Source organism: Lutjanus erythropterus, chromosome 16 (genome assembly GCF_056507025.1).
Source record: "Lutjanus erythropterus isolate fLutEry1 chromosome 16, fLutEry1.hap2, whole genome shotgun sequence".
Lineage (NCBI taxonomy): Eukaryota > Metazoa > Chordata > Actinopteri > Lutjaniformes > Lutjanidae > Lutjanus > Lutjanus erythropterus.
Window position 1 is genome coordinate 37,747,453 of NC_139332.1, and position 13,488 is coordinate 37,760,940.

At 39.4% G+C, this 13,488-nt stretch overlaps 2 protein-coding genes across 3 annotated transcripts in view; one reads left to right on the plus strand and one right to left on the minus strand.

Annotated features, from left to right (window-relative positions):
- LOC146313635 (butyrophilin-like protein 2) overlaps positions 1–13,488 on the minus strand; it is a 40,959-nt gene that overhangs the window by 3,309 nt on the left and 24,162 nt on the right. Inside the window, exons 1-5 of one of the 2 annotated variants that reach the window (XM_084739621.1) lie at positions 4,839–4,878; positions 3,120–3,461; positions 2,908–3,018; positions 1,594–1,917; positions 42–371 (exon numbers count right to left, since the gene is read on the minus strand). In XM_084739621.1, the coding sequence (XP_084595747.1) occupies positions 42–371; positions 1,594–1,917; positions 2,908–3,018; positions 3,120–3,461; positions 4,839–4,875 (1,144 nt within the window). In that variant the 5' untranslated portion in view covers positions 4,876–4,878. Of the gene's footprint in view, positions 1–41; positions 372–1,593; positions 1,918–2,907; positions 3,019–3,119; positions 3,462–4,838; positions 4,879–13,488 lie in introns of those variants that run through there. The other variant, XM_084739620.1, reaches the window with a different exon arrangement.
- Positions 9,259–13,450, plus strand: LOC146313636 (uncharacterized). Its single transcript, XM_084739652.1, has 6 exons — positions 9,259–9,428; positions 10,793–10,929; positions 11,826–11,890; positions 12,164–12,328; positions 12,413–12,517; positions 13,327–13,450. Exons 1-6 carry the CDS (start codon positions 9,309–9,311, stop codon positions 13,365–13,367), a joined length of 633 nt encoding a protein of 210 aa, XP_084595778.1. The 5' UTR covers positions 9,259–9,308; the 3' UTR covers positions 13,368–13,450.

The following is a 13,488-nucleotide window of genomic DNA, read 5'->3' on the forward strand; positions in this document are numbered from 1 at the left end:
GTTGGACAAATAAAGTTCATCTGTTCATCTACAGCACTGACCTTTGACCTCGAGCTCCACTCGTTTCTTCATCAGTGTCCGTCCCTCCCTGCTGTAGACGGTGCAGGTGAAGATGCCTCTGTCTTCGTCTTCGTCTGTGGGGTATTTCAGGGTCAGACTGACGTCTCCAGTTCTCAGGTTTCTCTTCATCTCTGTTCGACCTCTGTAATAACTGGACTGTTCTTCAGGCTGATCAGAACTGTTCTGATACACGTGGACCTTGTCTCCGTATCTGTCCGTCCACTTCACTGAGACGTCCTCAGGCAGGTGAACTGTGGTTTTGCAGGGCAGCTGGACAGACTCCACCCCTGAATCCACCTCCACCCTGTAGACTGAGAGGACAACAAACCACAACATCAGCTGGACAGACAGCAGCAATCAATCAATCAATCAATCAATCAATCAATCAATCAATCAATCAATCAATCAATCAATCTTTATTTATGCAGCACTTTTCATACAAACACAAAGTTCTTCACACAATAAAAACAATAAACACTCAGTATAGAGAACAATTTTAAATCAATCAATAAATAAATCAATAAATAAATTAAAATGAAATAAATAAGTAACAAAATAAAAGAATATTCCAGCTAGAAATACATATTAATAAAATAAATCAATAGATAAATACACAATAATAATAAATCCAAAATAAGTCCAGAGATAAAGTTCAATTTAAAGCCAGACTAAAAAGGTTGGTGTTGAGTTTCCTTTTAAAAATATCAACTCTCTCTCCTCAGGTCTTCAGGTTCCACAGATGTGGACCAGAACAATGAAATGATGCCTCACTGTGGGTTTTTCTTAAATTAAAGAACCACTACCAGAGAACCTGAGGGTTCTACAGGGTTCATATGATCAAAACAAATCTGATAAATCTTTATGAAGCAGTAAAATGATCTGAAAATCAATTCTGAAGCTCACAGGAAGTCAATGATGAGACTTTAAAATTGGTGTAATGTGTCTGTCTTTGTGTTCCTCGTCAGAACACGAGCAGCTGAGTTTGTAAGAACCGTAACTGAGCAGTGTTTTTCTTATGAAGACCAGGAAGTGGAGCGTTACAGGAATCAACTCTGCAGGAAATAAAAGCATCAGAGTCTCTGTGTCGGTTTCAAACAGTCTGCTCATGTTCTTAAGATGAGAACATACAGTTTGGGTTCTATTTCTAATATGTGCTTCAAAACTAAGATTTGAATCAAAGAAAACTACGAGGTTTTTCTCTTGTTGACAGGATTTTAAGGTCAGTTCTTCCCATCCTAGACCTCACTGTCCTGATTAAAGATGATAACCATTGGCATGATGGGTAGTGTAGTAGTAGTGACGTACCTGACATGAAATACTGACGGAAATGAAACAAAAGACCCCCAGAAACAACAAGAACAACAACCAGGAGAACCAGGAGAACCAGGAGAACTTTGGTACAGGATGGACATGTCTCATTGTTTCTGTATCAACGTCACTGAATCCACAGGATTCACTTCGCTCACTTCTACATTTCTGTCAACGTTGATCTGTTGGACAAATAAAGTTCATCTGTTCATCTACAGCACTGACCTTTGACCCAGAGCTTCACTCGTTTCTCCATCAGTGTCCGTCCCTCCCTGCTGTAGACGGTGCAGGTGAAGGTGTCTCTGTCTTTGTCTGTGGGGTATTTCAGGGTCAGACTGACGTCTCCAGTTCTCAGGTTTCTCTTCATCTCTGTTCGACCTCTGAAATAACTGGACTGTTCTTCAGGCTGATCAGAACTGTTCTGATACACGTGGACCTTCTCTCTGTATCTGCCCGTCCACTTCACTGAGACGTCCTCAGGCAGGTGAACTGTGGTTTTGCAGGGCAGCTGGACAGACTCCACCCCTGAATCCACCTCCACCCTGTAGACTGAGAGGACAACAAACCACAACATCAGCTGGACAGACAGCAGCAATCAATCAATCAATCAATCAATCAATCAATCAATCAATCAATCAATCAATCAATCTTTATTTATGCAGCACTTTTCATACAAACACAAAGTTCTTCACACAATAAAAACAATAAACACTCAGTATAGAGAACAATTTGAAATCAATCAATAAATAAATCGATAAATAAATTAAAATGAAATAAATAAGTAACAAAATAAAAGAATATTCCAGCTAGAAATACATATTAATAAAATAAATCAATAGATAAATACACAATAATAATAAATCCAAAATAAGTCCAGAGATAAAGTTCAATTTAAAGCCAGACTAAAAAGGTTGGTGTTGAGTTTCCTTTTAAAAATATCAACTCTCTCTCCTCAGGTCTTCAGGTTCCACAGATGTGGACCAGAACAATGAAATGATGCCTCACTGTGGGTTTTTCTTAAATTAAAGAACCACTACCAGAGAACCTGAGGGTTCTACAGGGTTCATATGATCAAAACAAATCTGATAAATCTTTATGAAGCAGTAAAATGATCTGAAAATCAATTCTGAAGCTCACAGGAAGTCAATGATGAGACTTTAAAATTGGTGTAATGTGTCTGTCTTTGTGTTCCTCGTCAGAACACGAGCAGCTGAGTTTGTAAGAACCGTAACTGAGCAGCGTTTTTCTTATGAAGACCAGGAAGTGGAGCGTTACAGGAATCAACTCTGCAGGAAATAAAAGCATCAGAGTCTCTGTGTCGGTTTCAAACAGTCTGCTCATGTTCTTAAGATGAGAACATACAGTTTGGGTTCTATTTCTAATATGTGCTTCAAAACTAAGATTTGAATCAAAGAAAACTACGAGGTTTTTCTCTTGTTGACAGGATTTTAAGGTCAGTTCTTCCCATCCTAGACCTCACTGTCCTGATTAAAGATGATAACCATTGGCATGATGGGTAGTGTAGTAGTAGTGACGTACCTGACATGAAATACTGACGGAAATGAAACAAAAGACCCCCAGAAACAACAAGAACAACAACCAGGAGAACCAGGAGAACCAGGAGAACTTTGGCCCAGTATGGAAATCGTTCTGTGGGAACAGAAACATAAAGAACATGACCTCTGACCTCTGACCTCTGACCTTTGACCTTTGACCTGTATCTACAGTAGGTTTTAGTGTTTGTTTCTGACCTTTGACCTGCAGCTGGACGTCTCTCACTGTCTGTCCCCATCCAAACGCTCTGACGGTGCAGGTGTAGGTGCCGCTGTCAGAGAGGCGGAGTTTTGTCAGATTGAGGCTGAGGTCTCCAGTTTCCAGAGCGTCAGTCATCATGGATGTTCGGCCGCTGTAAAGCTGGTTTTGGTCTTTAAGTTCATCACCTTCCTGCTGACGCTGGTGGACGGTTGAAGGACGGAGGTCGTCTCGTCTCCACACCACTGTGGGGTCGTACAGTTCATCAGTGGGAAACTCACAGGGCAGCAGGACAAACTCCTCCCCCTCATACAGCTCCACAGCTGAGGCATGCTGGGAAACTGTGAGGTCACACAGACAGAGGGGTTCAGTCACAGCAGCTTTATTTCATGACTTTAGATCAGAAAATGATCCAAACATTTTGTCTTTTATTTTCAGCATTAATGTCCTGAAAATGAGTTGAGAATGAAGTGAGTTCCAGTTGATTTTGTAGTGAAGTCTGCGTCTCTCATTAGTTTACTAGCAGACCTTGAAGGCTCGAATATGGCGACTGCACAGACACAGAGAGATCGTGGTGAAGAGAACAAAACAGGGATTTATTGATCTGCTCTGGTGTCCAACTTTAGTGGATCACAACATATCAGCTGTGGAATTAATCTGCAGATGCTCCGCTTTAAGATGAGGACAAACTTTGAGGACAAACTTTTCTATGGATGTCAGTTTTTGAGCCACAACAAAGACCAAAATGTGTCCTTCAACAGACGAGCTGCTCCTTGTTTTTAGCCTAGCAGTTGTTGAGGACTTGTGGCTCTGAGCGGCCGGTTAAGAGGAGCGAGGAGTCGCTCTAAAACACAGCAGGAGATAAAACAGGTTCTCAAGGATTTTTCTTTTTAAACTGTGAATCAACCATGAGAGCTCCTCCAGCATACAGTCAGAAATGTGCAGAAAAAATACTGTAGATCAGCTGCAGGCGGCTTCTGATTGGCTGGAACTTGTTGCTGTGGTTTGGGTTGTTAGGTTGAGACATGAAGAGTGATTGGTTAGAGTTAGAGTAAGAATATCAGGGTCAGCCAATCAGAGACAGAGCAGGCGGGTCATGTCTTTGGTATCTGTAGCTCTATGTGAAACAGCCGTAGTTCAGTGTCTAATAAATGTCTTTTTTCCACATCAAAGGTCTTTTTATTGTGATCAGTCCAAACACACCTGATCAATAATCCCGCTGTTCAATCAGCGTCTCTATAGGCCACACCTGTCAGGTGGGCGGAGCATCTTGGCAAAGGAGAAGTGCTCACTAACACAGATTTGAAGACATTTGACAGAAATAAACAGAAGAAATCTGAGATCTTTGACTTTAACTCATGAAAAATGGGAGCAAAAACAAAAGAGTTGATATTTTTGTAGAGTGTAAATAACAGGTGAGACATTTTGAAGCATTTGAAAGTGTAAATGTTCCATATTGTAGCTGTAAGACTTGAGATGATAAATGTGTGTAATACGTCCCCTGAAGAGCAGAACTGAGGACAGTCTGACTGGACAGTCGTCTACATTCATCATGATTTACAGAAAGATTGAAAATATGTTCTTCATGTTTGTATGTGAAGAAAACATGGTGATGGAACTTCAACAGACTGGTGGAGTTAAGAAGACAGAAAGACAGATTAAAGACATGATGATGGACTGAGGTGATGATCAGATCAGAGGGAGGAAGGTCATCTTACCGTGCAGGAGGATCACAGACACCAGCAACATCTTCATCTTCCTGTAAAAACTACAACAACCACAAAGTCACTCAACAAACACTGACGGACACTCTGAGGACGTCAGTTCACAGCCTCCTGATCGGACAGACACTCTGAGGACGTCGGTTCACAGCCTCCTGATCGGACAGACACTCTGAGGACGTCAGTTCACAGCCTCCTGATCGGACAGACACTCGGACAAAACTTCACTGCAAACAGTTTCACTTTAAAATAAAGAGGAAGTGGGTTTGTACAGGAAGTCAGGCTCAGCAGTTTCACACAGACGTGACTGAGACACATGTGTTTGTCTGCTGAACTAACCGCTAACATGCTGCTGTTACACAAACTAAATCTGACACCAACACAGTCGTCTTGTCTCCGTTTGTGTGTTTTGGTCCTTCATGGCTGCTGTAGTGGACAAACACAGGGGACAGAAGGACGAGGGAGCAGCTCTGACGTGGAACAGTCTGCCAACACTCATCTGAGACTGAGACACAGATCATTCATTTAAAATACATTTAAAATCATCTTTAAAAGACAATCAAGTGTGAGACCAGACTCTGTCTCTTCCTCCAATCATCTGAAGCTTTGTTTCATCTTTCATGTTCTCTTGTTCTAATGTTCTTGTTCTAAGCACCTCATGTGTTCTTGTGTGGAGTGTTCTGCTCTTCATGGGAACACTGTCTGTGTTCTTGTGTGTTCTGCTGCTGTATGTGTCGTATCCTTGTTCCTGTTTGAATGTATTTGATGTTTCTTTGTGTCTCTCATTCCACCTGATCAGGAACTAAAGTGTCTCATTTACACAGATGTTCATTAATGTTCACTGTCCCTGTAACTTTAAACTTTATCAATCAAATCAATACAGATGTGGAGTCATGATGCTCTGATCTCCATCTCTGACAAATCATCATCATCATCATCATCACCATCATCATCATCATCATCATCATCATCATCATCATCATCATCATCATCACCATCATCACCATCACCATCATCATCGTCATCATCGTCATCATCATCATCATCATCATCACATCAGCCTCATCATCGTCATCATCGTCATCATCGTCATCATCATCATCATCATCATCATCACATCAGCCTCATCATCATCATCATCATCACATCATCATCATCATCATCATCGTCATCATCGTCATCATCATCATCATCATCATCATCACATCAGCCTCATCATCATCATCATCATCACATCATCATCATCATCATCATCGTCATCATCGTCATCATCGTCATCATCATCATCATCATCATCATCATGTTTGGGAGTTTCCTTCAGTATCAGTGGTTGTCTGTTTCCATGGTAACAGTGTAAACAGGAAGTGACAGCAGCTGATGAAACAAGACTTTTCAAGATGAAAATTCACCAACATGCAAACAAACAGAGTCTCAAATCAACAGGCTCAGGTGAAGCCCACAGCTGACTCACTGTCTCCATGGCAACAGTATATTTCCTGCTGACACGCCTCAAAGCATGATGGGAGTTGAAGTTCCAAAGAAGAGCAGGATGATCCCAAACAGAAGAAGAAAAGTGATGAAGTGTTTTTCAGCATCAGGACATATTTTTGAATCACTGAGACTCAGAATGTCTCATCAACATGGTTCTTATATTCCTGCAACACTGACACTGTCCTCTGTCCAATCAGAGACACAGATTTACTGTGTGGTGAAAACCTGCTGACACACAGGTCAAAACATCACAATGATTCTAATAAAAACTCTCCTAGAACATGTAGAACACCACTGACACACCAGATGATGTTCTGTTCTCATAGTAAGAAGAACAGATGAGAACCTTTGAGGACTCTTTGTGTCAAAGTGTGTGAGTTGATGAGGACACAGGGTGCTGGACCTGCTCCAAGTCAAACACTTCAGGACATGTTAAGTTGTGAGGACAGACACAGAGAGAGAAACTGTCACCTGACACTGGGTGTGTTTGTTTTTCACACCTGTTCATCCAGTTTTTATCAGCATGAATCAGACCTTTGCTTCTAAAACCTCCTCACTTATAAAACTATTCATTCCACCTTTTCACCTGAAAATCATCAAACTCTCACTGAAGTGTTTTACACACCGGGGTCGTCCAATCACAGCGCAGCTTCTATATTTGCTTTAACAGTTTTGTATCCTGAGACTTTTAGTTCTGTGAGAACAGACAGAACAGACGGCAGCAGATTTATTCTCCTGAAACAAGTTGATTTAGAATCAATTCTACAAAAAAGACAACTTTATTTGTCTTTGTTGTTTCCAGCTGCTGCCACAGTTTCACTGTAAAAACATGTGAATGTTTCAGAAAAACTGCAGTGAAATCAAACATTTTAGTCCCAGAAACAAGCAGAGACGTCCTGAAAGGACAGAAAATAACTTCACATGTTAAATCAACATCAGACCTGCTGATCTGTCTCATGTCTGCATGTCGTCCCTCCTCAGGTGTGTCCACTCACCTGTCTGTCTGTGTGTCTCTGTTGGACAGCAGCTGAAGTGTGTGTCCACTCCTGTCCTTGAGTCTCATTAATGTTTGATGTCTTCCTGTCTCTGCAGATCAAAGTCCATCAATAAAAACTTTATGGTTCAGTCACGTGTTCACAGTCGACAGATTTAACTGCAAAAAAGAATCACCAGAGAAAAACAAACAACAACAAAACAACACATTACATTGTTTAACTCTGTGTGTGTGTGTGTGTGTGTGTGTGTGTGTGTGTGTGTGTGTGTGTGTGTGTGTGCGTGTGTGTGTGTGTGTGTGTGTGTTGTACACTCAGTGTATTTGTGAGTCTTTGATGAGTCAATTAAAAAAACCAGTAAATGATTGATGCACAAACTCAGCAGCATCATTTTAACAATCGATTTTCTTCTGTTCTACTTTATAAAGTTATCCTACTATATGTTATGCTGTTGTATTATATACTGTGTCATAATACATCATGATATTTCACAGCTATACTGTATCATTATTATTACATGTTGATGTTAAATTGATCTGATTGATTTCATCCATCATTATCTCTGTGTGTCACATCAGACACCACAGAAGAAACGTCTACAGACAGTTTTTAAAAATGATCTGAGAGGATCAGTGTTTAACACAGATGATCATAATAACACATTTGCCTCTCTGTTATCAGTAGATATTGTTAGTTTGAGAGTTTTGAAGGATTTTAACAGATTTTTAAATCGTCTGAAGTTGTGAATTCTTGTCTGTTTTCTGACACAGAAACAGTTTAGAAATTAAATCAATTAAAGCAAAACAATCATTTCATAAATTACAGATACAGTATTTCTGAGAGAATAAACTTTCACCAAAAAATTGTGATCAGAGTTGGTGAGACCAACCAATCCAGGTATTCCAGGTATGCAGGTGCTCCTGCGTCATGCTCCGCCCCTTTCTGGGTGGAAACAAACAAACAAAGGTTTAAGAGAGTTTGAGATTTTAAAATATGTTTTCTAGCATAACTGAAGAGTAAAAATTCAAACCTGCTCAAAGTTCATTTTTGTCTGGGTTCTCAAGAATGAGCTGATCAGTGATTGGTGTCCTGACACGGAACAAATCAAAGGTTCTCTTCAGTCTGCGTCCTTCAAAGTGGAGGAACCTGATACCTACAGCTACCTGACTGAATGTCCAGGTCATGTGTTTCAGACATGTGTCTCATTTAATGTCATAAGACACTTTATTTTACTGTTCTGGTCTCTACTTTCATTCCATCTGTGGTTCTACTTTGATGCGGTTCGTTCCTCGGAGCAGAGAGATGAAGAAAAACTGTCAGAAAGTAGCTCATCTCATTTTGTGTCAGTTATTCACATTAAAATCCCCTCTGCTGCTTTAAAGTGGACACACTGTTAAACCAAACTCCATTCTAAAATCTGCTGTTTTATGGGAGGATGATGTTTTTTCACAGTAAAACCTTCAGCTCACCGTCACTGAAACTCTTTTCTGATTCACTTCCATCTACAGCAACAATCGGCTCATGACTCATTTATTCAGTGACATCATGAACTCACCTGTTTGACATTTTTCAGCACAGTGTGGCTGCTTCCATCCGTTATATTACACATATTCTAACATACATCTTATTTATATTTTACATTTTCTCACTTCACCTGTAATTTTGTCTCCAAATCCTCTTTTATGTATTTTGTATTGTATCATTTTATTATCTTTTATTATTTCTGTCTGTCTTTTCTATATTGACTGTCTCTGTACTTCTTTCTGTCGTTGTGCTGCAACACCTGAGTTTCTCTGCTGTGGATCAATAAAGTTTATCTTCTCTTATGAAATCCTGGCAAACCCTGAAGAGAAAAAAAAAAAAAGGAACTTGAAATCAGCTCTTTTATGTAAACAGTGAGTTCAGTCCAGCAGCTTGTATAAAGTCTGATCATCAGTCTGAGGTCTCACATCGTCTGACGTCTGTTGTCTCCGGCTGCAGCATCATGAGTCTGTGCTTCGCTTCTCTCCTCCTGGTCGCCGGCTTGTTTCTGAGCGTCTCGGCTCTGACGCCTGAAGAATGCAAACCTTTGATCACACCTTTGTCTCTGGAAGACCAGTCGGTGGTGAGTCCTTTACATTCATTCTTCTTAAAGATGCATGTTTTAAAAAAATCCAGGACAGTTCAGCCCCAAATCACAGCTATTCTCTGATAACTGATCAATCAGTTTGAATAATCTAAAAGTAAAACCTCTCTGATTTCAGCTTCTTAAATGTGAATATTTTCTGGTTTCTTTATTCCTCTCTGAAAGAAAACTGAATGTCTTTGAGTTGAGGACAAAACAAGACATTTGATGACGTCATCTTGGACTTTAGAAACACTGATCGACATTTTCAGACATTTTTTGGAGCAAAAAACTGATCGATTAGTAGAAAAAACTGATTGATTGTAAATGAAAATAATGATTGCAGGAAAGACTTGAAAAACAGCTTGGATCTATTTTTCAAGTGACAGGATTGTTACAGGATTAATTAATCAATGATCAATAATCAATGGATCGAGAAAATAATCAATAAATTCATTGAGTTTGAGTTGATGAAATGAGTTTAGATCAACATTAGTTGCAGTTCTACTGCGACGTTCTCCAGTATGATGGAACTTAATGACACTCAGCTGATGGAACTCAAACCACATTAAAAAAATAAAATTAAAAATCAAAAATCCAGCTGAAGATAAAAATGTAGGAACGATTTTCTCTCTAGAAGAAAAGTAGCTTCACTTGATTCCAAAGTCATTTCTTCAATAAACTTCTAATGTAGTTTCTCTTTGCCTTCAGTCTTTGTGTCAAAATAAAAAATGTTGAACTGTAAAAATGAAATAACAGAACATGTTTATTTTATTTTCACGAGTTTAAAGTTAAATTTCAACTATAATTGATTACATTCATTATTCACACTGATGTATAAACACTATGAGCTGATCACCTTTAACAGAAAGTACGTCCAGGTTTATGTTTCAATACGTGAACAAAATCAACATCTGAGGATCATAAATGTTTTCTTTACTCTGAAACATCCTTTTCTCTCATCATTCACTTACAATAATACAAAATGATAATAACTTTATTTATATAGCACAGTTCATCCATAAAATACAACACAAAGCTCTGAATACAAGAACAGAAACAATGTAAACATTTAAAACAATAAAGTCAAGGATAAAATAAATAAAGTCAAATGAAATTTAAAACTACAAGGTCAGACACTTCAGGAGAAAACGATGATTTTAAGATTTTATTCAACAGATTTAGAGCCAGTAAACAAATGTTAAAAAAATCTGATGTTCAACTGTCTGATTGAAGAATAAGTGAACAGGATCATGACTGTGAGCAGAAGAGGTTCTGATACTCGGTGCTACGTGAACATTTCTCACATGAATCATCTGTTTTTCCACTGATGACTGTGACTGACTGACTTCCTGTGTGTGCAGTTCAGCGGCAGAGTGAACTTCATCGCAGGTTACACTGACAGTGAGCTGTACAACAACATCCTGAAGACCACCGTCAGCAACTGGATGAACTTCAACTCCTCAAACCATGAAATCACCATGTATGAGGAGAACAACATGTGAGTAGAGAACAGTTCTACAGTTCCTCCTCTACGCTGATGATCCTCTGCTTCATCTCTCTGTCAAACCTTTTCAATGGAGACAACAGTCTGTTTGCAACACAGGACTTTGATTTCATCAACTTGTCATTTCATTTACTGCACATTATTAAAACCTTACAGTCAACCTGCTGAATCAGCGCTGAGAGGTTCCACATAAACTCCTGCATAGAACCTGGAGTTTGTCGTTTCCTTTCAGTTTGAATACTGTAGTTTCTATTTCCACTGCAAAACAGAATCTGTGCTTTTTCAGATCCAGATTAAAAAATAATCCTGTTCTTAATGTAAGAAAATCATGAGGTTCAGAGGATTTGAAGGTGAATCAGTTTCATTATGAATGAATATGAAATAAAACATTTTCTCTGTGCAGATGATGCTCTGTTTTATCCGTCTGTCACACTAAAATGTTTTCAATCAACTTAAAGGCAGCAGACTTTCATCACCCCTTTGCTTTCACTCTTTCACTCTTTCACTCTTTCACGTTTGTATTTGACATCAACACTGACAGATTTAACATCATAACTCACAGTTTTGTTTCTTTTATCTGCTGCACTTAGCTAGCTAACCAACGTTAACTGGATACCTACATTTCAGATAAATTAGCACACTAGCAGCCTGAAGCTAAAGCTAACAGGTCCCAGGGACAAATTAGGAAGGACAGGAACTGCATAGCCTGAGTACTGAAGTAAAGTATGATAATAAAAATATGATATCAGTCAGGTTTTTGTGACATAACGTCATACATAAATACATTAGAGGTTAGATTTATATTTGTATGGATGAAGATGGAGCGATGAATTTAGAAAACTGGTCCTCAAACAGAACATGAACTCAACTCTTCCTCCGTCTTTTCACAGAAATGGAACCTGCTTTGGCTCAACGATCAAGGTGACTATTGACGGCGACACGGCGACCATGTCGGGTAAGTTACCTGATGTCATGTGACACTGAGCTGCTGGCGAGGCTGCAGACTCTGTTTCAGCTTTGATTATCTGTGATTCAAACAAACTGCAGTGAAGTGAAAACCATCCATCTGTCTGCTGACCTGGTTTGATTATGTCTGAATCTGTTTCTACAAAGTTGATCAGAATTTACATCACATGTTCTTATGTTTTCAGTCCAAAGACAAATATTCAGTTTGTTTCAGACGTAGAATCATTTAGTTTTATGTAATTTTTTCTGATTCTGTCCTCAGGTGGAAACATGTCCTCATCTTTCCACCTGCTGCCCACCTGTGACGGCTGTATGCTCCTCAGTGGTAACAGCACCTCCACAGGCCTCGACAAGTTGCTCGAGGCTCTGAACATCCACGTCGACGTTCCTGAGGACGTCGCCGTCGCTCATGGTTTATATCTGATGGGTAAGGAACGACACACGCAGAGAAAATAACTCACTTTGTCTGAAACCACCGCAGTACAACATGCATTTTTGTTTTTGACTCCAGCCAAAGAGACGACAGTGAAGGACTCAGACCTGGAACATTTCAAGCAGCAGGCGAGCTGCCTCGGGTTCTCCGGAGAACCAAACTTCCACTACGACCACGAACAAGGTGCTTCACCTGTAAACCTGTCTGATTAAACACTGACATCAACAAGTGGGACAAGTATGAGACAGAACCAGACGTGTCCACACGTCCTGCACTCCAGCAGACGGACAGATCTTTGTGTAAAAACCTTCGGACTTCATTTGTTCACTGCAGTAAAAGTGAAGAAGTTCAGGTTCTCAAATGTTCTTCAACTATAAAAGTAAAAAGTCGTCCTCTGCCCAGAAACAGTCAGTAGAAATGTCCTTCAAAGACGACTCGACCTCACCTTTTCTCCACAGTCCAGTCTCCTTCTCCCGTCTCTTTACATCCTTTATGTAGTTTTTACTCTTCTTACGTCTTTTTCATCTTGTTTGTTTTGTTGTTGTCTTTATTGTCTTGTTGCATCTCTCCTGTCTTGTCATCTTTTTTTAAATCTTATTTCTTTCTCTTCCTGCTACAACTTTTTTGTTGTCTTGTGTGGTTTTCATCTTCTTGTCTTTTTCGTCTTGCTACACCTTTTTTTCCTCATCATGTGGTTTTCATCTTGTTATGTTTGTTTAATTGATGGATCCATCAAGAAATCATCTTTTCTTTGTATAATTGTTCCGTCCACTGGGTTTGAATTAGTTTTGATGTTGGAACAGTGACGCACAATGACACAAACTTAGAAATATAAATATAAATAATAATAATTCCCCTCAGATGAATTCAAACTAAAGTAATAAGTCTGTCAGGTATCTTTACTTTACTTCAAAGACAAAGTATTTGTACTTAGTTACTTTTCCCAGCTGTGGACAGAACTGATGTCTTTCTGTCTGTCTTTCTTTCTACAGGTTTCTGTAAGGAGGACGAGGTCATGAAAGTGGAGTACTGAAGAACCAAACAACTTTCATGATAAACAAATGTTCCAACCTGAAACTGGAAGTAAAAATACAAACAGGAACTGAAAACATAGAATGTGTGGTCTCCATTTGTAATCAGATAAACTGTTCACA